The 21,426-nt window shown below is 52.5% G+C and overlaps 6 protein-coding genes across 6 annotated transcripts; 5 read left to right on the top strand and 1 right to left on the bottom strand.

Moving 5' to 3' along the window:
- Nucleotides 1–6,216: 6,216 nt before the first annotated feature.
- PG997_010385 (kelch domain-containing protein) lies at nt 6,217–9,525 on the top strand (the record flags this gene model as incomplete). The annotated part of the gene is made up of 1 exon (XM_066814700.1): nt 6,217–9,525. The coding sequence occupies one exon, from the start codon at nt 6,217–6,219 to the stop codon at nt 9,523–9,525; it is 3,309 nt and encodes a 1,102-aa protein (XP_066666662.1).
- A 714-nt stretch (nt 9,526–10,239) lies between these two features.
- On the top strand, nt 10,240–11,894 carry PG997_010384 (uncharacterized protein; the record flags this gene model as incomplete). The annotated part of the gene is given in 4 exon segments (XM_066814699.1): nt 10,240–10,253; nt 10,687–10,852; nt 10,952–11,608; nt 11,622–11,894. The coding sequence occupies 4 exon segments, from the start codon at nt 10,240–10,242 to the stop codon at nt 11,892–11,894; spliced, it is 1,110 nt and encodes a 369-aa protein (XP_066666661.1).
- Nucleotides 11,895–13,080: 1,186 nt separating this feature from the next.
- On the top strand, nt 13,081–13,806 carry PG997_010383 (uncharacterized protein; the record flags this gene model as incomplete). The annotated part of the gene is made up of 1 exon (XM_066814698.1): nt 13,081–13,806. The coding sequence occupies one exon, from the start codon at nt 13,081–13,083 to the stop codon at nt 13,804–13,806; it is 726 nt and encodes a 241-aa protein (XP_066666660.1).
- Nucleotides 13,807–14,191: 385 nt separating this feature from the next.
- On the bottom strand, nt 14,192–15,148 carry PG997_010382 (uncharacterized protein; the record flags this gene model as incomplete). Its single annotated transcript, XM_066814697.1, has 2 exons — nt 14,192–14,809; nt 14,900–15,148. 2 exons carry the CDS (start codon nt 15,146–15,148, stop codon nt 14,192–14,194), a joined length of 867 nt encoding a protein of 288 aa, XP_066666659.1.
- A 1,798-nt stretch (nt 15,149–16,946) lies between these two features.
- On the top strand, nt 16,947–17,433 carry PG997_010381 (uncharacterized protein; the record flags this gene model as incomplete). Its single annotated transcript, XM_066814696.1, has 2 exons — nt 16,947–17,044; nt 17,124–17,433. 2 exons carry the CDS (start codon nt 16,947–16,949, stop codon nt 17,431–17,433), a joined length of 408 nt encoding a protein of 135 aa, XP_066666658.1.
- Nucleotides 17,434–18,105: 672 nt separating this feature from the next.
- Nucleotides 18,106–20,979, top strand: PG997_010380 (uncharacterized protein; the record flags this gene model as incomplete). Its single annotated transcript, XM_066814695.1, has 1 exon — nt 18,106–20,979. One exon carries the CDS (start codon nt 18,106–18,108, stop codon nt 20,977–20,979), a length of 2,874 nt encoding a protein of 957 aa, XP_066666657.1.
- Between the last annotated feature and the right edge of the window lie 447 nt (nt 20,980–21,426).

The raw sequence follows: 21,426 nt of genomic DNA, 5'->3' as shown, positions 1-21,426 counted from the left end.
ACATGTGCACACCGAGATTGCATATCCCAGCATATCCCTCGGTGTAGCAATGCATTTCCCAACTCTTCGGCGTAGCCATGTCCAACGCCTCGGTGTAGCAGCGAATTTTCTATTGCACGGATCATGTCAGAGTGGAGATGATGTTTGACTATGGGCGCTGTTATGTTTCCTCAATATAGCAATACCCTTCCTCATATAGATATAAGCAGTGTCTGTTGTCTGGGACTCCATTATGCCATCATATCACGCCCCTTGATACACACTAGTAGTTGACGGTTGCTGCTACTTGATATGTGCCAAGAGTGAATGAGTGAGAGCAAGCGAGGGCAAGGACAAGGACAAGGCATGCTGCACACGGCGCAGAAAAGGGAATAGGTCGGTATTCATTTAAGTCCTAGGCTCACGAGGCCGATGGGGGATTGTGGGGAGTGACAGGGGGATTCGCGAATTTCCAATTCATCTGAAGTCTGTCTGGAGCTTCCCGGAAGCAAGCCGTCTCTTCCTAGGCCAACAGGGCCACAAACGAAGAAAGATTCAGCAGGCCCCCGAGAGGTTTGTCGAAATTGTCTGATTCTGACGTCCGAGACATTTGACCATCCGAACTCGAAGCCTCGTTTGCGCTTGCGGAAAAGTCGTTCGCTCTCGACGTGTTTCTCATTTCTCGAATTCGTAATGCTGTTGGGACGGGACGGGCATGACCGTGGCAATCTCCGTTTTCCCTACGGCCGACGAAGTGACATCGTGACTTTCCAGAAAGTCGATCGATGGGACGTGTGCCATTGCCGTTGCGTTGCGCGCAGTCGCGAAACGGCCCGAATTTCTAGAACATTGCCTAAACGGTGCATAGCGGCCCCCAGTGGGAAGGTCGGAGGGTAACAAATAGGAACCACTCACGATACGCGGTCGCGAGTCACGACCCTGGTGTCTGGTTACGTTGTACGTACTCCTTTTAGCAACGTACAGCCGCTGCAAAGATGTCTGGATGCACATACATATGCGGTGAAGAAAAGAGCCATGCATGTGTGCCATGTGTTTTGTATGCCGTCTTTTTCACCATTACGACATCTTGGCTACATATCAGGTACATATATGCACACGAGTTTTTTCTCTCTTCTTTTTCTTTGCTGCATATGCAGTGTGCTTCTGAACAGCGTGCCTCACGTACACCACCCTCCTCAGATGAACATCACGCGAGGCTTTTCGTTGCGGTTAAATCGTTTCGGCTGTATTTAGAGGTTTTAGAAGCATGTAATAGAGGTTAATCTACACGTCCCCCTTGAAAGATTGTTAATTCTAAAGATTAAACCTACTTTTAATATATTAACTTTTAATAAAAATAGACTTTTTAATATTATATCGAGTTTTTAATATAATTATATATTAATAGAGTTATTTTATTAATATTTTAAATAATTATTACTTTTTTAATATTAATTACGAGAATTTTTAAAAAATAAATAACCGATTTATTTAAATATTATTTAATATAATATTTCGTTAACGTGGTTTACTATTAAATGGCCCGTATTATTAAGTGGTTTACCTTTATTACTTTTCGATTTTAATTAAATTTTAACGCGTAATAATTTTATAATTATAATGCTTAATTTAAGTTAAAAAGACCGGATCGGTTTAATTATTTAAGCGACACGAAAGCCTTTAAATTTATTAAGTGAAAAAGATACTATAAAAGTATATAACGTTTTTAAAACTATTTTACGTTACCGAATTTATAGTTAAACTTTACGACGCGATATTCAACACTTACGGTATAAATTAAATACGAATAAAGAGGAGGTATTTCGTAAGTATATAATTAATTTAAATACCCGCGGAATGTTTCTTAAAATCGCTAGTGTAAAAGATATAGCTAATTTCTTCACCGCGTCGCGCGACGGCGAGCGCGTTAATAAGTATTAAGTTAAGCGCTTTATTAACCGGAACCCGGACTTTAAGACCCGAATAAACCGTCGGTACGATTACTAGAGGGCTTTTTATAAAGATTTAAACGTTATTTCCGGTTAATTTAAACTAATTACGAATATTAAGGTTAAATACGGCATTATTAACGAGGACATGTGAAATTTCGACGAGACCGGCTTTATAATAAATATAATCGGGTTAACCCTCGTCGTAATACGCGCCGATCGGCGTAAGAAGGCGAAATCGGTCTAGCTTAATAATCGAGAATAATCGACGGCGATTAAATGTATTAATTCGTAAAGCTAGTGCATCCCGCCGTTTTTAATCGTTTAAGGCTAATATTACCTAGCGAATTAAGCTACCGAATGCGATTTACCGGGCGATTAAGTAATTAAACCGATTTTTAATAAATAGACTAATAATAAAATAAGTTTAAATTAAATTAAGTATTTTAATAAACATATTAAATTATAAACGAAGGGTCGCTACCGCCTTTTAATTTTCGACGGCTACGAGAGTTATATTTCGGCCGAATTCGAAATATACTATTAAAATAACGACATTATTATAATTAATATACCTCTTTATTTATTACACTTACTTTAACTTTTTAATATAACACTTTATTCGTTTTTAAAGCGTGTTTATTTAAAAAAATCGAGCTATTTATTAAAGCCTCGATAAATTATGTTATAAAGCTCGAGTTCTTTATCGCGTTTAAAGCTATATATTTCGCTATTTTTATAAAAGTTAATATTAAATCTAAATTTAGCGTATTCGGCTTAGTATTTTATAACCCGAATAAAGTAATTAATAAGCTAAATATATATCTTTAAACGCCTATACTTAGTTTATCTCGTCCGGGGACGGCTAGTACCTACGACTTTTAAACGCCGTTTAACCTTTAATAAATAATTAAGTATTTTATTTATATTAAAAAAGGGTGTTTACTTATTAAAAAAGCTCTTCGACGCCGATTTTAAATATAGTAAACTAAATAATAAAGGGTATAACTAAAATAGCCTATAAAATAACTTTTATGCATAATCGGATACGTACTTTAAAAGAGGCCAATTTAACCCTTTCGAAGCGCCGGAGAGCTAAAAAGTCGCGAGTCCAGCTTGGAGGAGCCCTTACAATTAAGGAATTTCGAAGGCTGCAGGACGAAAAGGCAAAAAGGAAGCGGCCAGCGACTGATGAAGGCGAAAATGGTGGTTTATCGAAAAGGCGCGCGACGGGCGGCAGGCGCTGTGGGATCTGCGGCGAGACAGGCTATAATACGCGAACATATGAAAAGCATATAGAATTAAGTAGCGAATTAAATAGCGAGTAAATTTAATTAATTTAAAGCGTCGTGGTTAAAATAACTTTTATAAAAGTGTCGAGAAGTAGTAAAAATAAACCACTTAATAATACGGGTTATTTAATAATAAACCACGTTAATTTATTAAATAATTAAATATATATTATAATTAACTTACGCTTATTTACACGTTAAGTATAGTTTTATTAATAAAATATAATATATTTATAAAGATTAAAAATTAACAATCTTTTAAGGGGTAGGGTGTATCCCGACGCCTTCGAGGCTTAAGAGCTGCGCATTGGGATTGCGAGACAGAGGATCGCGGGCGGGTGTTACTTGTTACGAGCACGGGAGGGCCCGTCTGAACTACAACATAACGCGATATTCGTCGAGCTTGAAACCGACGACTCTGCGTCTGAACACAACGAAGCATCATACGGGATAGCATCGAGGCAAGTAGCTTTTCTCTTCCAATGTGAACGAAACAAGGAAAAAGTAGCAAGGCCTCTCTTCTCGTCCACTTTTCGAACCAGGGATGCATGCCTGCCAGTACATGAGTGATTTAGTCTGGTACATTGCATCGATGGGCCAGAGGACCAGCTGTGAGGAAGCAGCGGGTGATACCTAGGATACCTGCTCGCCTCGCGAGCATGGGTGCTGAGTGGCTTGTGAAGCAGGGGGCCTTTTTTCTCAGTGCCCCTGCCAAGGCTCACAAACGGTCTTCGACCGTTTTGCCAGAACTGTCTGCAGGGGAGCTGGTTCGGCGCCAGAAGATGGATCGAAGTCGAGAAAAGTGCCAAAGCAGTTGTACCACGGCGCGCTCTCGTCGGGAACGACTATCAATTCGGAGCGACACTTCCAAAAGCGTTAGGTGAGACAGCGAGCACGCATCTATTGCTGCTTATTGCTTATCTAGTAGTAGCGGATGCAAGCCTTTACGCCAGTGTACTGTAGTACAGCATGTATCTACTTCCTCTATCGTCAGCTTCATTTCATCCGGTGTTCATTCACTGAGGCCAAGAAAACGTAGACAGAATATGATGACCCGAAATACGGACAGCATCAATCCTAGCACAGACTCGATCATTCGAATGCATTGAACTTGCTCATGCCCAAAACTCTTTCTTTTTGGGCATATCACCGGTCATTTTTCTTCCTGACCAAAACGTGATGATGATGGCTGACGATGACGACGGGTGAGCACTGAAGGGGTCCCAGCCACCCCCTCCAACATGGAAGAAGGAGAAACCCAAAGTAAAAGGGTACTTCCCAAAAAAAGCGTTCGTTCAATTAATTCGGCGCTCCATACCCGAGCCCACCACCAACTTCATCCGTCAATTGATTGACCTCGTCGACCTGCCTTTCTCAAACAGGTGCGTCGCCCATGTCAGCCTTTTTCTGTTCTCCCCCTCCCCCCCTTTCCCCACCGAAAAGAACGGCCGCGCGAACGAACATTCGACCTGCTGCCCACCCGAGCCAGAAGAACACCCCCAATTCCAGCAGTCAATCAATCAATCAATCACCAGGCCCCATCCCGACATCCCGGCAGACCACCAGCAGCAGTGCCAAAGGAATAGCCCGAGACGTCAATTTGGAAGCTAAACTCAAATCGGCCGGACACTTGGACTCTTGCGCTTTGCTCTCTGGTCCGTCCTGGCGCTGCTGATTTGTGTGACTGCTGTCAATCTGTCACACGAACCCACAGACTACGGCGGTTGCTTTGGCGGCCGACAAAGAGCGAGAAGACAGAGATAGCCAGACAGCCAGACAGCGCCCCAAACGAAACCCACCTACCCTTTAGTGCCCGCGTGCCTGTTCCGACCACCAACCACGACGAACACTCGGCCGCTTTGCTTGCTTGTATCTGCAGAAGAAAACCAGCACCACCACTGCTAAGCTGAAAAAGCGAGTGTGCCTATGTACGGACGGGGCGTCTGTGCGACAGCCCACCCTGCATCATCATCGTTCTATCCCTGGTCCTGATCCCCTCTCTCTACTTGCTGACAGTACTACGTCTAGCACACACCCTTTGTACCATCGAATCCCCAATAGCTTGCGCTTGCTTGGACCAGGACCGTGGGACGGGGTTAAAATAAAATAAGAGAAGGCCCAAGAAAAAGGGAATCTCAGCCTAGCCCGGAAGGAACAAGGAAAGGCAGGGGAGGGCCTTGAGACGATCCGCGGAGGACTACCGGACGAGGTACCATCCTCCCTCTTCCCACGAACTTCCTGGCAATTAAAATTACAACGTCGTTCTCCCCCCATCCATCCCCATCCAGCTGCAAGCAAGGTACGTCCAAAATCCACATGTACATAGCCTGCCACCAGCACCGACTGACTGGGAGCGGAGCGGCACTTTTTCTCGCTCCCACCGCCCCGTTCGCTGCTGCCCATGACTGCACACTTCTGGCCCCGTTCGACCTTCGCGCCCTCACGTTTCGCTTCCTCCTCGCCGTCTCTGTCCCTCACCGATGCCCATGCCTGCCTGCCTAACTGGCCAGGCCACCCTGTCTTGTCTCCATCCACAACACGCATACAGCAGCTTGTACTTACCCTCTCGCCCTGTACACCTGCTCCTCATCGCACCCTAACTGGTAGCGCGCTGTCGCATGGCGGTCCATCTCGTGCTGTTTCGTCCCGACGGCTGCTACGTGACGACAGACCCTTTTCCCCGGTCCTAGTCCTCTCCTGACGTAGCACCGACCGTTATTCCTTCCTTCTCACCCTTCTTTTCCTGCCCTCTCTTCCTGTCGATGCCCCTGGCCATAGACTGCGCGAGAGTATCGCTTCCATTTTTGGCCTAAGTCGGAGGGGCCTCCGCTGTTTAGTCGCTCCCGGCCCCTGCCAGAGAACCTACCCACCACTCCTGCCTTCACCTCCCAATTTCTTCTTGCTTTCTTCGCTTTTTGGCTTCCTTCTCCTCCATTCCTTGCACTTTGGTTTTGAGAGAGCGACGGGCCGTAACGTTGCGGCGGGAGGGCAACATCATGTCGGGCAAGAAAGGACTAACATCGGGGTTCGCCTCAGGTGGTGTTGTTGACGACGAAGTCTGCCCCTGGGAATTCGAACCAAGCATTCCCGCATCCGAGTCGGAGCCAGGCTCAGCAAACCCTGCGAGGCCATCCGCCCCGACGAGATCACCATCCGACATATTTGGAGAAGCTCTTCGAGGAATCCGAAAGAAGGCCAACCCGAGCAAAGAAGCCCTGGCCAGAGAAAAGGAGGAGCCGAGGAGAGAGAGCAAAGACGAATCGGCTAGGCTCAACAGGGCACCGTCCCGACTGGCGTTGAAGGCTTTCAATAACCCGAACACACCGCCGCCGACGTCTGCACCACTACCTCCCCGAAGCGGCACACCACAACATGCGCGGAAGCTAAGTTTGCAAAACAGTCTTGAGAAGCCTCTGCCCGAGCCGCCACCGGGTCTCGACACCAACAGTCCGACTACGCCGCTGGCCTCGACACAGAACAATCCATCAACAAACCTGGACGCGATAGTTGATAGCGATTTCGAGGGGGACATACAGGTTGTCTTGGGCTCCGACGTAGAGAGCAGGAGCAGGACCAGCACGATGGACTCCAATACATCCAATCCGATGGGCCAGATGTACGGCGGCAACAATGGCAGAATGGATACCAGCGGGAGCGTGAGCAGCGTGGCGAGCATCACGAGAAACGACGACCATGAAGGAGGACAATCTAGAGACACCATGGCACAGCGCAGTAATGGGCCTGCTTCTGCAGGACCCTCGCCCCCTGCGGCCTCTTCCAGTCGGACGCCGGCGGTGGGCCAGGCGGTAGGGACACCTTCCACTTCCTCGTCGTCGACTCACCTCTCGGGCTTGATGTGCAACGTTCATCGGACCACTGGAAGGGAGCCACACCCGCTGGTAGGAGCTACAACGACCATTCTCGGAGACAAGCTGTACGTTTTCGGAGGACGCATTCTTTCACGCAGCCGGCCGGCACCTCTCACGGCCGACCTTTTCGAGTTGGATCTTATCAGGCGGCACTGGACCAAGCTCGAGACCAACGGCGATGTACCACCGCCACGCTATTTCCACTCTATGTGTGCCCTCGGAGACACAAAACTGGTCTGTTACGGAGGCATGTCACCGGTCAACAACCAGCCAGCCGTGACCAGCCAGGATCAACAACCCGAAGTAACTGTAATGTCAGATATCTACATATATGATGCCCCAACCAAGAAGTGGACATATATCCCCACGCAAGATGCGCCGCAAGGCCGATACGCGCACTGCGCCTGTATTCTGCCGTCATCCGCCATCTTCTCTTCCCACAAGGCGCCTTTATCGGCGTTGCAACACAATCCCTCGTCAGGAAACCCCAACGAGGGCAGGATCGGCATCAACATCGATGGAGCTGGCGGCGCCGAGATGATTGTAGTGGGCGGTCAAGATGGGGCCAACCACTACATTGAGCAGATCAGCGTCTTCAACCTACGAAGTCTCAAGTGGACGTCAACGCAACCGCTTGGTAAGTCCTGTGGTGCGTATCGTAGTGTGGTCGCGCCACTCCCACCCTCGGTTACCTCCAGACTCGGCAAGGCCAGCGCCATCACGCCGCGCCAGGAATCCGGAATCAGCCAAGAAGCCCGGGAGCCAGGATCTTCGATGCTCATTTACTCCAACTACAACTTCCTCGACGTGAAGCTGGAGCTCCAGATCCGCGGATCCGACGGGTCTCTGGCCGAGAGACCCATGTCCGGGGCATACTCGCCTCCCGGTCTTCGCTTCCCTAATGGTGGAGTCATCGACCACTACTTCGTAGTTAGCGGTACATATCTGACCAGCTCGAAGCAAGAGTATGCTCTGTGGGCACTGGATCTCAAGAACCTGACATGGGCCCGCATCGATGCTGGTGGCAGCATCTTCAGCCAAGGCAGCTGGAACCGAGGTGTTTTGTGGAACAGGAGAAACACGTTCGTGATCCTAGGTAACCGGAAGAGGAGTTTGGTGGATGATTACAACCACCGACGGATAAACTTCTCGAACGTATGCATGGTTGAGCTGGAGGCGTTTGGGTTCTACGACAGCCCCCGAAAGGTTTCACCAATGTCCGGATTCGTCTCGGCGAGTAGTCCATATATGATGCCCGGACTAAGCCTGGCGCGAAAGGCAGGCTGGACCGCTGGAGGCCGATTCCACTCGCGGGCGGCCGAAGAGCTTGGCGAGAAGGCATTGGGACTCCGCGAGCTCTCCGACATGGACATTCTTTGCATCGGCGGGGAACGAATCCCCATTAACTCGCGAATCGTGGGCCGACGATGGGGCCCTTACTTTGTGCAGCTGCTTCGCGAAGGTGCGGCTACGCAAGACGGCAGCGATTCGGCCACTCTGAGGACAGGCTTGTCCAGCTCAGCCGGAGCTAGAATGTCGGTGATGACCATCACACAATCAAACACGCAGTCGAACCGAAGCACGGCGGACAGCTCCTTGAGTGGCAGCTTTGGTAACCAATCAACCAACGGTTCAGCCAAGCCTCCAAGCACGGCAGCCACCTCGGTGTCTGGGAACGGCCTTACCGACTTCACCACTATTAATGCGGCTCCTACTCCTGCATCTCTGCCCCCCGCCTCGCGGCCGCGATGCCTCTACCTACCGCACACGTATTTGACAATTCAAGCGTTGTTGCACTTCCTCTACACATCGTCTCTTCCGGCCACCTCGTCGCCGCTTTGCACGCCACAGATTCTCTGCTCTCTACTGCAGATTGCGCGGCCCTACAAGATCGATGGGCTTTTGGAGGCAGTCGTGGAACGGCTGCATGCGCTGTTGGACTCCCGTAATGCGGCAGCCGTCTTCAACGCCACAGCCATGGCTGCGGGTGGCGGTCGTGGTATCGACGGGACGCTCAACCCCAACTTCTTTGTCCACCCCGACTCTACTTTGGCCGGCAACGAGCCCAACGGCCGGTCCATGTCGGTCTCGACGTCTGGCACTGGCGACGATATGTCCAGCAACATGAGCGGACTCAGGATCAACACCAGCATCCCCGGCGCGCGTCCAGGAAGCGGAGAGCACAGCGCGACTACCAGCGTGAGCGGAAGCGAGTGGAGCAGCGAGGTTGGAGATAGCGAACGGGGTGCTGTGCGAGAAGTGTGGAGTGGTGAGCTGAGCAGCGTGATTGGTCTGCAAAAACGTGGACTGCGCGGGCTGATGGAGGGCCGGCGGATGCGAGCGACGGTGGACCGAAAGCGAGAAAACGACGGATCCCGAGTCGAGAGTTATGGGCAGGGGCCGCAGCGTGTCGGCCTGGGAATCGCCAGTACCTGAGCTTCGAGGACGGAATTGACTCGACAGGGTAGAGACGTGTTACTAAGAGAGTGAGCGAGTTGCTGCTGCGACTGCTACATGTATAGGCGTCTACGATTCACACGGACGATTCTCACACATAGCCTCGGAGTTATGCAACAAAGCCAACGCAGCAGGAGTTGTGATCGATATACTTTGGGAGGTTGGGTTGGGGGTCTATCTACATGACCCAGCTCTAGGCATTTGAGGGAGGACACACAATCGGGAGGGTTCGATTTTTGTAAATATAAGTATTCTGGTATGAATGGACGAGATATCCTGGGAAGAAGACGTTGAACAATAAGAACATTATTAGATGGTTGGACCTGACATGGAATGATTCATGAATGGTGACTTTGCTTTTCCCGTCCGTCGCTGATTTACTTTACTATTTTTGGGAGCTCAGCAGACAGGCCATTTTTACTCAGTTCCTCGTCAGCTCGATGGTTTGTGCAGGAGTCTCAGCGATACTACCGAGATGGGAGAATGGCCCGGTCGAAGACGTCCGAGCTGCTGCTGTACTGTATTTAGGGGTTCGAGGCGAGGACGAGATGCCGAGGTGTGTTTTGAATTGAACCATGTTGATGAGACTCCAGCCAGTCAGGATGGACAGGATGGACAGGCTTCGTCATACCCCCGTCGGCCTCGACCCCACCTCAATCGCCTATGTAATAGATCATATCGAAAAACCTAGGCATGCAAGGGTTTGAGTGAGCATCACCTGCGCCTCTGCCTCGCCTCGCTCTCGTCAATTCCGGAATTCATTTCAGTGAAGAAGCCGGTCAATATTGCATTTTCACTCAGTCATCGGCGACGACAATCACCGACCCGATTGAACCCTCATTGCGCTGGGCGATATAACACCCCGTCGACTACCTACATCCTCCCGTGAGAGCTCACTCACTCTCCTAGTTGATCTTGGCAAAGGGTCACTCATAAACCAGCAGGGGTGAAAGGTAGCAGATAAGCTGCCGCCCGCCATCCTCCCTCCCTCACTTCCAAGACGGCAGGATCAAACTCAACCGATCTCAAAGATGTGAGCAAAAGAATCCTTGCCGTGAAACAAGAGAAGCGGAAGAAGCGGGTATTCGGAGCGAGAAAAATGACGGAAGAACTTACACAGCCGACTAACCCTCAATCCAGGTCAGCCTTCCCGACCGTGGCCGAGGTCGTCACCAATCCGGCCTTTCCCACCGCCCTGTGGCATTTCGAACCGCATCAGAGCGGACTCTTGCCCGTCGCGGCAGATCGAGGCGGTCCTATTGACATCTGCTGGGAAGTCCATGGCGATGGCCCCATTAAGCTGGTTGTAAGTTTTTCTTCATGCCCAGATCGCCACCACGACACCACACCCTTGCAAACGTTGCGGCTTACTGACTTTACCCGCGATTTTTCTCTCTCGTTATAGCTCATTTGCGGACTAGGGTTCCCGAAATGGTCGTGGCAGCGACAGACGCTGCATTTCGGCCACGACCACGGCGACAAGTACAGCGTCCTGATCATGGACAACCGCGGCAGCGGTCACTCGTCCAAGCCGTTTATGCGGTACTCGACGTCCGAGATGGCGCGCGACGTGCTCGAGGTGATTGACCACCTGGGCTGGACCGAGGCGCGCCAGCTGCACGCCGTCGGCATCAGCATGGGCGGCATGATCGCGCAGGAGCTGGCGATGCTGGTGCCGGAGCGGCTCGCGAGCCTGAACCTGCTCAACACGGCGGCGCGGATCGAGAACACGACGTCCTTCGCCGAGGACATGTCACGCCGCATCACGATGCTGATGCCCAAGTCCTTTGAGCGCACCGTCACGTTCGCGGCCTCGAAAATCTTCGCGCAGGCGTGGCTCGACGAGCCGGACGAGTGCCACATCCCGGACGTCCACACGACCCCCCGCGTCCGCCCGCCGAAGCAGCCGGCCCCCCACGACCCCGTGCTCGGCAACGGCAACCTCGAGACGGGGGACCCGCCGTGCCCGGACAACTACGGGCGGTTCCGGACCAACTACGAGCGGTTCGCGGCGCAGGAGATCCACAAGTCGCGCGACGCCGAGGGGTACACGAAGAAGGGGGTTCCTGCTGCAGCTGGTGGCGGCGGGGTTCCACTGGAAGTCGCCCAAGCAGCTGAAGGAGCTCGCGGACAGGGTCGGGCGCGAGCGGATCCTTGTCGTGCACGGGGTCGAGGACGATATGATTCCGGTGCCGCACGGGCGGAAGCTGATTGAGTACCTGGAGCCGGCCGAGGGGCATATCGTCGAGGGGATGGGGCATGCGCCGGTCGTGGAGAAGACGGAGTGGATTCATGGGGTGCTGGAGCAGAGGATTGCGGTTGGGGAGAAGTTGAGTGGGCGGGGTTGATAAGGAGGCGAGCGAGTAGGTAGGTAGAGGGGTGCGACGAGAGGGGTTAGAGGAGTTTTTGGGTTATAGTAGGATTGGTTTGCTATGTTAGTCTTGTCGCCACATACCAATGGTCACTACTTCTTCTTCCGGTTCTGACACTAGGTGTAAAGGGGTTTTCGGTGCTCCTCATGCGTGTCTTCGTCTCAGGACTTATTGTACATACTTGCGCTGCCTGGCGTTAGAGTCACACACTTTGGTGGCTGCAAATCACCCATTCTCCAGTGCGGATGGATCTCTCAGATATTTGGATGTCTTTGTACGAATGTGTATGTGCAACATTTCTGATGATGTTCTAGGAAGAAACCACATCTTCACCGGCTGGATGTGGCGTACGCAAGTGAGTGACCAAGGGAAGCTAGGCACGTGACAAAACTTGCTCAGCAGTCTTGCCGCCGTAACAGATGGCGACGAGACGGGCCGGTCGGGCTTTTACTATACCAATTATAGCAACTCGGTCACTCACTTTGGTGAAGGGGCGAAGCTCAGCGCCACCGAGGGGATGGCCGACCATTATGGCTCAGGTTCAGCGCCGAAAGGCGAAAATGGAGCAACATGAGAGATGATAAAGAGAGCATGGGGAGCAAAGTGATACTTCCTTACATAAATTGTCCGTACATGGTTTTGAATCATTCGGGCGGTTGGTTGGTATCCCCAAGGCGGACGTGATACACCTTGTACGGCATAACAAGATGGGAGCAAAGCTTTTGCTATCAAGGGGATATATAAAGAAAGAGAAGGAGGAAGAAGGAAAAAGTCCTGCTTCAAGTCCTTTTTAAACCCTCTGGCCTCGCTCAAATTTGAATCTATGACTCCTTGATAAACCTGCAGCGTTGTGTAGTGAGTGAACATGTCGATTCAGTTCTATGTATGCCATGATTGAAGAAGAGCCAATAGTCATACCGCGTCTCGGATGCACATATTATCGATGGTTCATACTCTCATGACCAGTACCCAAGCATGGCAAACTTGGGGGTATAAAATCTCGAGAACCGATAGCTCAGCAAGCCATGGCTCCCTCCTCTGAAGGAAAAGAAACAACACCACCAAGCATGAAAAGAGAGTAACAGGATACTATATCAAAAGATCTACCACGGACATAAACTAGTAGGTGAAGCTAAAAATAAGCAGACGCATCAAGTTCGAGATGTCTTACGGTTACCCGACATCAGGAGGCGGAGGTAGCGGTTATGGCGGCGGATATGGCGGCGATCCGACAGGAGGCTACGGTAGTGGTGCCTACAGCGCGTCCTATGCGCCCCCGACTACCGGGTACGATGCGACGGGCTGCTATGCAACTGCGGCGGCAGGGAGCTCAGCCCCCGCGGCCTCGGGAGCAGTCGCCGGCCCCTTGTATTATGCTCCCACGCCTCCCGCAGCAGCGCAAGACCCCGCTGAAGCCCAAGCGGATATAGAAAGGGCGATGCAAGAGGGCACCCACGCCACCGCGATAAACTACTACAGCGGACGCGGGAGGTGGCTCGGGACTGAGACGGCGACCATCGACGAGCCGCGTGACGGACAGGTCCAGCTCCCGGACCAGGAGAGCCACTGGACTCGCCACGGCGTGCGCGTGGACGTATCGCCCGACTACCACGGCCGCAACGCCAACTCCATGCGAACGAGGAGCTACCGCACCCACAACTTCGACGGGCCCCAGGGCGACATCCGCGGCTGGGCCCACTACCAGGGCACCGACGACAACCACCTCAGCACATACGACTATCAGGCCCACGGCGAGGGCCAGTCCCCGCCACGGATCGACGGGCAAACCCGGGGGCGCGACCGTTACGCCTCGGAATCGCTCGATCGGGGCAGGGCGCCGCTGGGGTGGGCCAACCTCGGGCGCACGCCATGGAATCATGGGCTATGATTCATAGCCAGACAAAGAAGATGTGGTAGGTTGTCCGCCAACTCCCGAACTCCAAGACTGCATGTAGACCAGCAACGATGATAGAACTAGGTAGGGCCAGTACCACTGGGAGCGATGGTGGGGAAATAAACCTCGGGCGCGTTTGCATAGCTTTATTTAAGTAGTTAGCTACACAAGTGGCTCATCAATTTTGGTGCTTGCTTCACATTTTCAAGGCTGAATATGAAAATCTTGACATCTAGTAGCGCCAACAAATGGTTGGAGCATCGTAACAACAAAAAAGTGAACAAGTGTAAAGTAACGTAATTAAGAGGTAGGGTATCTATCTATATTAAAGGGGAAAACGTCATGATTCGTCAAGACATGCACTGCTATTTCCCGTGCTTTATCGGGTAGGCAAGAAGTGCTTCGAATCCTCCTCCTGCTGGGCAAAGGACTGGGGGAAGGCGGCGATGCCGGCGACGATGCCGGCGGCCATGAAGATGATGGAGATGATGGACCAGATGACGCCCCAGCACTGGGAGGAGCCGCCGTAGCGCTTGGCGAAGACGCTGGCGTCGGAGCTGTTGACCTTGCGGAGGATGAGGTCGTCGCAGATGTCCCAGACGGAGTAGAGGCTCGACATGACGCCGATGAAGAGGACGACGAAGCGCAGGGGCTCGGCGTGCACGATGAACCAGCAGGCGACGAGCAGGCCGACGGCCAGCAGGATGGTCAGGATGGTCAGCCAGTCGCGCTTGCCCCACCAGAGGGTCAGCAGGAAGCAGACGGCCAGGACCATGCTGGCGATCTTGCTCGCGACGATGTCGAAGCCGCAGAAGATGAGCAGGGCGCCGATTAAGGACGAGCCCAAGTAGCCGGCCGGCAGGGTGATGGCGCTCCGGCCGCCGACCATGTGGGTGACGCCGCCCTCGCGCGGGTCGAGCGAGATAGACTTGACATGGCCGCCGGTGAGGACGGCGGTGATGGCGTGGCCAAACTCATGGAACGCGATGACCAACATCTGCAAAAAGGATATGTTAGTGGTCTAGTGATATATACAGCAGATTCACATGGATGGGAATGAATAAGCAGAACGTAAACAACAACTTACTTTGAAGGGCCAGAGACTCCATCGGATGTAGGGCAAGTTCCACAACAGGGCGATGGCGACAACGTAGGCGGCGATGACACCGAGAGTGACCTTCTGGGCATCGCTGGTAACGGCCAGGTCCCGACGGAACAGGACATCGCGGGAGGCGAGGTGAGCGACCCCGGGGCCGGCTGCGACTACGGCAGCTCTAGCGGTCCGGACCAGCTGATCCACTGGGAGGCTGCCGGGTTTGACGATAAGCGGTGCCATATTTGGTTATCTCTCTATTCAGGTGGGATGTGTTTTGTTTTGTTGTCGTACAAATCAATATTTCGGGCAATCAAAAAACTTGACACAGAGCGAGTGTCGGCGTATGAAGTAGCGGGAAACGAATGTATGTAGGGTTCTTCAACAGGTTGGAGAAAGAGTGAGTGAAGTTATTGTGAGAGGTTGGCTGAAGACAGGTAGAGGGTTCTTCATTCTTCTGCAGGGTCGGCAATGCGGCATGGCCCAAGTAAATGGTTGGCCGGGGTGGGCTGACGTGGACATGAACAAGGACAATGAACAGCCACTCTATTTGCATCGATGGCCATGCTTTGGCTTGGCTTTCGGGGGTAGGCAAAGCAGGCCAAGCAGGCGAAAGGCGCTGAAACACGCAAGGTCATCGGGTGGTGGGCTCCCACTCCAACTTCTCGGCAGCTGATCCTCCTGCATTTAGCGGTTTGTTTTGGACTGCGCCCTGATTTTAGACGCTGGGCAGTGCCTACTAATCGATCCTGGAGTAACCTTACCCATGAAATCTGCTCCTACGACATTACATCATCCTTCATACCTCGCAATGCATCAGTCACCTTGACCTTGTGTATGGCTTATACCTACATACATATATCTGGCATCAAGATAACCGAAAGTCGAATTTCAACACATTTAACACGCCCGCCTCTCTGCCAAAAGTTGTTGACATGGCATGCAGCCAGAACCGATGATCCGGCCTGACTGGGATTAGTGGCGGCAGTTGAACGCTTGGCAGTGGCTCTGCTGCCAACCACCAAGCAACAGGATTGGAGGCTAACTTTAGCAACTGGCCATTCCCTTCGCCGTTACTGTGCGCCCGCGGAGCCCCCCGTCAGCCCAAGCGACACGCAATCCAGACTCGTCAGGTCGTGACCGCGTAGGCTGCGATACGAGATTTCGTGCAACTGGCGTTCGTATGGTGACCAGCTGCGAACATAGACTGCCTGGTAGTTGACAGCAGCAGCAGCAGAAAGAAATCTACATGTATCGATCATGCAAGCTTGCTGCCATGAACTCAATCTACTACGGAGGAGGCACCCTGTTCCAATGCATGCACATGCCAACCAGTAGGCCGAACTCCACTCACTCCCGAGCACATTCGGCCACTCCCGTAGCATCCACACCTCCGAGTTACCCTTGACGTCGGCTGGCGGAGACACAGAAGACCCAAGCTGTTAGATCAGTATATTCATGATACTTGTGTTTCGCACCCGCTAGGATTCCCCTTATCAGCCATAACATGCTGCTGATGGCGTCTTTGTGTTCTTTGGCTCTAACCTTGCCTGGCCTCGATCTGTCAGTCTCTAGATCCTGCAAAGCCCCGAGACATCGCGCCTGCTTGCATCTGCTGAGATTGTCGCTAAGATTTTCTACCCCTGAGAGATGAACACACCATGTACGACGTAGGTAGTCGTGCGGTACAACCAGTTCCTCGCTTGCCTCGATGTTTGTGTAAGGCTGAACAAATCTAGAGTCGCGAGAGCTACGATCGGCCCTTCCGCGGGAAAGCATATATAAGATAGAGAGAAGAAGAAGAAAATGGAAAAAGAAAAGAAAATCAATCAAAACAAAACGTCGTGCGGCAAGCCGAAGTGCGACCGTCTCCTATCTACACAGATTTGTACTCAGCATTGCATCTTTGAGGGCCTACTCACATGAGCCCTCGAACTTACATATGAATCACGTTCTCTTACCTTCCATTCAACATAACTACATATTCCCAAACAGCAGCCAACTCTACTTCAGAATGAGAATCATCATTTATCTCTTACCCATGCTCTTCGGGGCCACTGCAGCCCAGAAATACGGGAAATCCTCGTTTCAAATCCAAAACTTCATCGCAGGAGCGCTTCCGCACTCAAGCAACGGGTAGTATGTGGTTATCTACCCACTCACCACAGAACATGAATGCCTTGTACATCACGGGATACTAACTGACATGAGAGTACAGCGCAGACCTGGACTTTGGTTTCTCGGACGACTCGAGCCCCTCAACCTGCCATGCCACCCCGCCGATCTACCAGGTCTTCCCCTCGGTCCCGTGGACAGTCTGCAGCGACTATAGGACGGCTTTCAACTTGACCAAGACCGACGACGGTGGCGCTGAGCTGTGGCTCTCGTACCAGGCCGAGTTGGGCACGTTCACCAACGGCAGCCACAAGATCTCGCCTGACGAGATCGTCTGGATTAACCAGCAGTCGCCGACTGGGCAGGTGCAGGTCTACGTTGGCCCGCCAAACTTCAGTGTAAGTGCTGGATGAAGAGTTTGGTTCAAAACTGGAGCTTTCGGCAGCGAGTTTGGAGGAGGCGATGGGGGTCAGGATAGCAAAAGGAAAGGCCATAGATTGGTTATCGACAATACGAGCAGACTGGAGAAAGAAACGTGCACGACTGTAGCATGCTTTGACTCGTGACTGAGGTCCACGGCATACTGAGGCGGAAGGTGGAACAGACAGGTCAGGGAGCAAAGTAATTGCATTTTGCTATTGCAAATGGTCAATCCACCGAAGCAGTTTCTTCAAAATACATGATAGTTTTGACAGAACGTAAATCGTGCACCATTGTTGACTCTACATGATGTGAGATGTCAAGAACGGAAGTATCCGTATTGCATTGGTGAAGCAATGACGCAGCTGCTTGTTGCTGCCACTTACGAGAGCTCCGATTTTGCCGCCCAAGACCGCTCTATTCTCAATATCACAATCAACCGTCAGCTCTCGCATGCGCCCGCGCGCCTGAAATCGGGCCATTTCGAGCAGCCAGATTGCAGCAAGAAGACGTACGATCCTTCTTTTTGAATCGGACGCCCATGTCATCGAACAGGTTGACTTAGCATTTCTGGAGCACTGCTGTGCAGGAATCTCCAAGCATTGAACGAACCTTAGTTTCTCGAGGCCAGGCCTTGTCGCTATGAGCGTCAACACAGCTTCGTCATGTCCTCGACATCAACTGCAGCAGCCTCGACCTTGACGCGACCGAGGATTGCCATCACCTTCGTTTCCGCCGTCGCCGCTGTATCCATCTCCTACTACTGCATCTCCCAGTACTTCCAGGCCTCAGATACCGGCGCCGATGGTCCAACTGGCTTGCACCGAAGCAATGCCGTCCGCCGAAGCCGCCGCCGCTCCCTCCGTCCCGACGACTCTTCCGAGTCGGACGCCCAAGCCCAAGGAGACGAGAACGCCGACACGAACAACGCCACCCTCCCCTTACTCGGACCTCTGAATGACGACGATTGGTACAACGACCCCTCCCAGGCACCCCGACAGCGAACCGGCGAGAACATTGTTACCCTCCTGTTTAGAGTCTCGGAGGACAATGCCCGTCGCAATGCCTACGTCCATCGCGGATGCCAGTGCAATGGCTGCGGTATGGTCCCCATCCGGGGCATCCGCTACCGCTGCGCCAACTGTACCGACTTCGACTTGTGCGAGGTCTGCGAATCCCAAGGTCTTCACATCAAAACCCACGTCTTCTACAAGGTCCGAGTTCCTGCGCCGCCTTTCGGCCCTCGCCAGATCCAGCCCGCTTGGTATCCCGGTGATCCAGACAACGCTCTTCGAAACCTGCCGCGCCACCTGCTTGCCAAATGGGCCAACGAGACGGGCTTCGAGCGCGTCGAACTGGACGCCTTTTGGGAACAGTGGACTTTTATTGCCAACACGGAATGGAGGGACGACCCGACCGGACTTTGCCTGGCAATGGACCGAAAGACTTTTGAACGTTGCTTAGTACCTTCTGGTGGCTACCAACACACCACGCCTAACTTGATCCACGACCGGATGTTTGCATTCTACGACACTAACAAGGACGACCTGATCGGGTTTGAAGAGTTCCTCCACGGTGTCTCGTACCGAAAGCGCAAGGACAAACTCAAGAGGACATTCGAGGGTTACGACATCGATGGCGACGGCTTCGTCAGTCGAAAGGACTTCCTCCGCATGTTCCGAGCCTACTACGTACTCTACAAGCAGATGCACCGTGATATACTGGAAGGTCTGGATGATCACATGATGGCAGCAACCGAGGTACAGCAACTGGTCAACAGCCGGGCCCCCTTGAGTAGCTTGTTTGGCAGGGAAGGCCGAGTGCCACCGGCCGACCACTCGCGACCCATGGAAGGCAAGGTGTTCCGCTCGAACGGCGACGTCGATATCCATGATGGTAAAGTTGGCGTAATCAACCAAGACAAGCCGGACACGTCCACCCGTGAAGATATCCTCAGTGGCCTGTTCGCTCGCAATACCAACCAAAGCTTCTTCACCGAATCATTCAGCTCCTCTTCTCGACACCCGCGCTCCAGCAATGCCGATTCCAGGTATTGGTCTGGTCTCACCAGCCCGCCTCAAAACATTGTGGATCTCGAATCACTGGTCAACGGCGACTACAGCCAACTCAACGATATCATCGCCTCTATTAGCCGTGATGAGCCTTCTCAGCGACGGGTGGAGGATGACGATAGTGCCTCTTCCGACGACCAAGACCGCTCTTCTCCTGATGGCGATGCGGATAGGGCTGAGCCGGAAATCCGCTTTGGTGATTCCAGAGGTTCTATCAGATACATCAACGGCACCAACCGGCGCGCTGCTACTATAACTCGCGTCCCTCACCCAACTGGCTTGGCCAGCAGCCAAAGACTGGGTAACGAGAGGCGCCGCAGAGTCCAAGCCAGAAGACAGCTTCTCGAACGATGGAAGCGCCGCCAGTTCTACCTCGATGTTGAAGAGGGTGCCCTTCCCCCACAAGGCTGGGATGAGAATGATGACGTACTGGAAAGTCTCAATGGCGTTGCTGAATCATCCAAGTCTGCCCAGCCTGCTCCTTCGCCCCGTTCTAGATCCTCTTCCAAGGTTCGCTTTGCCGAGGATACCGATGATTTCGATATCCGGTCCAACCCGTCTACTTCGTCGCGCAGCGTACCGGAGAGATGGGGCGGGATGGAAATCCCCGACGCCGAGCGGGATGCTGGCAAAGAGATTCTGTACCAGGTCACGCAACAAGCTTTTAACGAGCTTTTGGACGATATCTTCAAGAAGGCCGAAGATCTGGCGATTCGCTGTGCGGAAACCCGTGCGGAGCGCAACAAGTATCGCCACCTGTTCGAACACCTGGAGGTGGATACGAACACGACACCTCCGGATGATGAGACTGTTTCTGGCTCGGGTGCGCATCCGGTCCAGCAGCAGAGCCTGGAAGAGTTACTGGAAGTTAGTGGCTACACAGTCGAACCAGCTCCTGATCACACCGAACCATCCCATCCCAAACCTGAAGAAGAGAATGCTCCCAACGACGCTGACGATGCCCACACCACCACGGAGCACCACTCTGACCCAACACCCGCTCTGCCAACAACTGTGCTCTACCGCGACCCGACTATGCCTCAATTCCGCCCCAATGATGAAGCCGAGCTGCTTCTCAGCCAGGGACTCTCATATGTTGAGACTTCTACCCCATCCCCGTCATCTGTGGAGCCGGCGCATATCTCCCGCAAAAAGGCCACTGATGCTAGCACAAGTGATGACAAGAACACCAACGGACAGGGATGGTCGGAAGAGGAAGAGAACGAGAACGAGAACGAGAACAACAACACGGAAGAGGACAAGCACCAACAGGCCCACATCATGCACGCCACGCTGGAGACATGGAAGCGCCTGGACGTGGCGGAGGAGGAGGCCAAGACGCGCGGGGGCTGGGGCAAGCTCAGCTTCCGGGAGTTTGAGGACATCTACCGCGAGCACGAGTTCCAGGACAGCACGCGCAACCGGCTGGACTACCTGGGCAGCTGGATCGATTTCTGCATCCCCTAGAGAAGGGTGCCGCCATACGATGGTGACGAGTCCTGTCACCGCTGCCACCCGCACGAGGGGTCGGACGACGATGCCGTCTCGTTGGGGTTCCTGGAGCGCATGGTGGAGGATTCCATCCAGGCCTTGCGCGAACAACAGGCCTCGCAAATATTGTCTGATTTGGCTAATGGGCGTGAGAGCGAGGAAGCAAGTATTCAAGCATGACTACTTGGAGGATGGGCTCGATGAGGAAAGTTGGGAAATCACAGATACCAAGGAAGAAATAGAGAATAGAAGGAAGGCGGTTGATGATTGTGGCTGTATGATAAGGATGGATTATACCAGAATTAGGGATCTGTCATAGAGAGCTTGGCCGACGGAAGAAGAGCCTGACTGGGTATGCATTGCGTATGCAGTCTATGTGGCTGTTATTTAATTTACATGCCAGATTCTTATGCCGAGCAATTC

This window comes from Apiospora hydei (assembly GCF_038363865.1).
Source record: "Apiospora hydei strain CBS 114990 chromosome Unknown utg000007l_segment0_segment0, whole genome shotgun sequence".
Lineage (NCBI taxonomy): Eukaryota > Fungi > Ascomycota > Sordariomycetes > Amphisphaeriales > Apiosporaceae > Apiospora > Apiospora hydei.
This window is presented reverse-complemented; position numbering and strand designations above follow the sequence as displayed.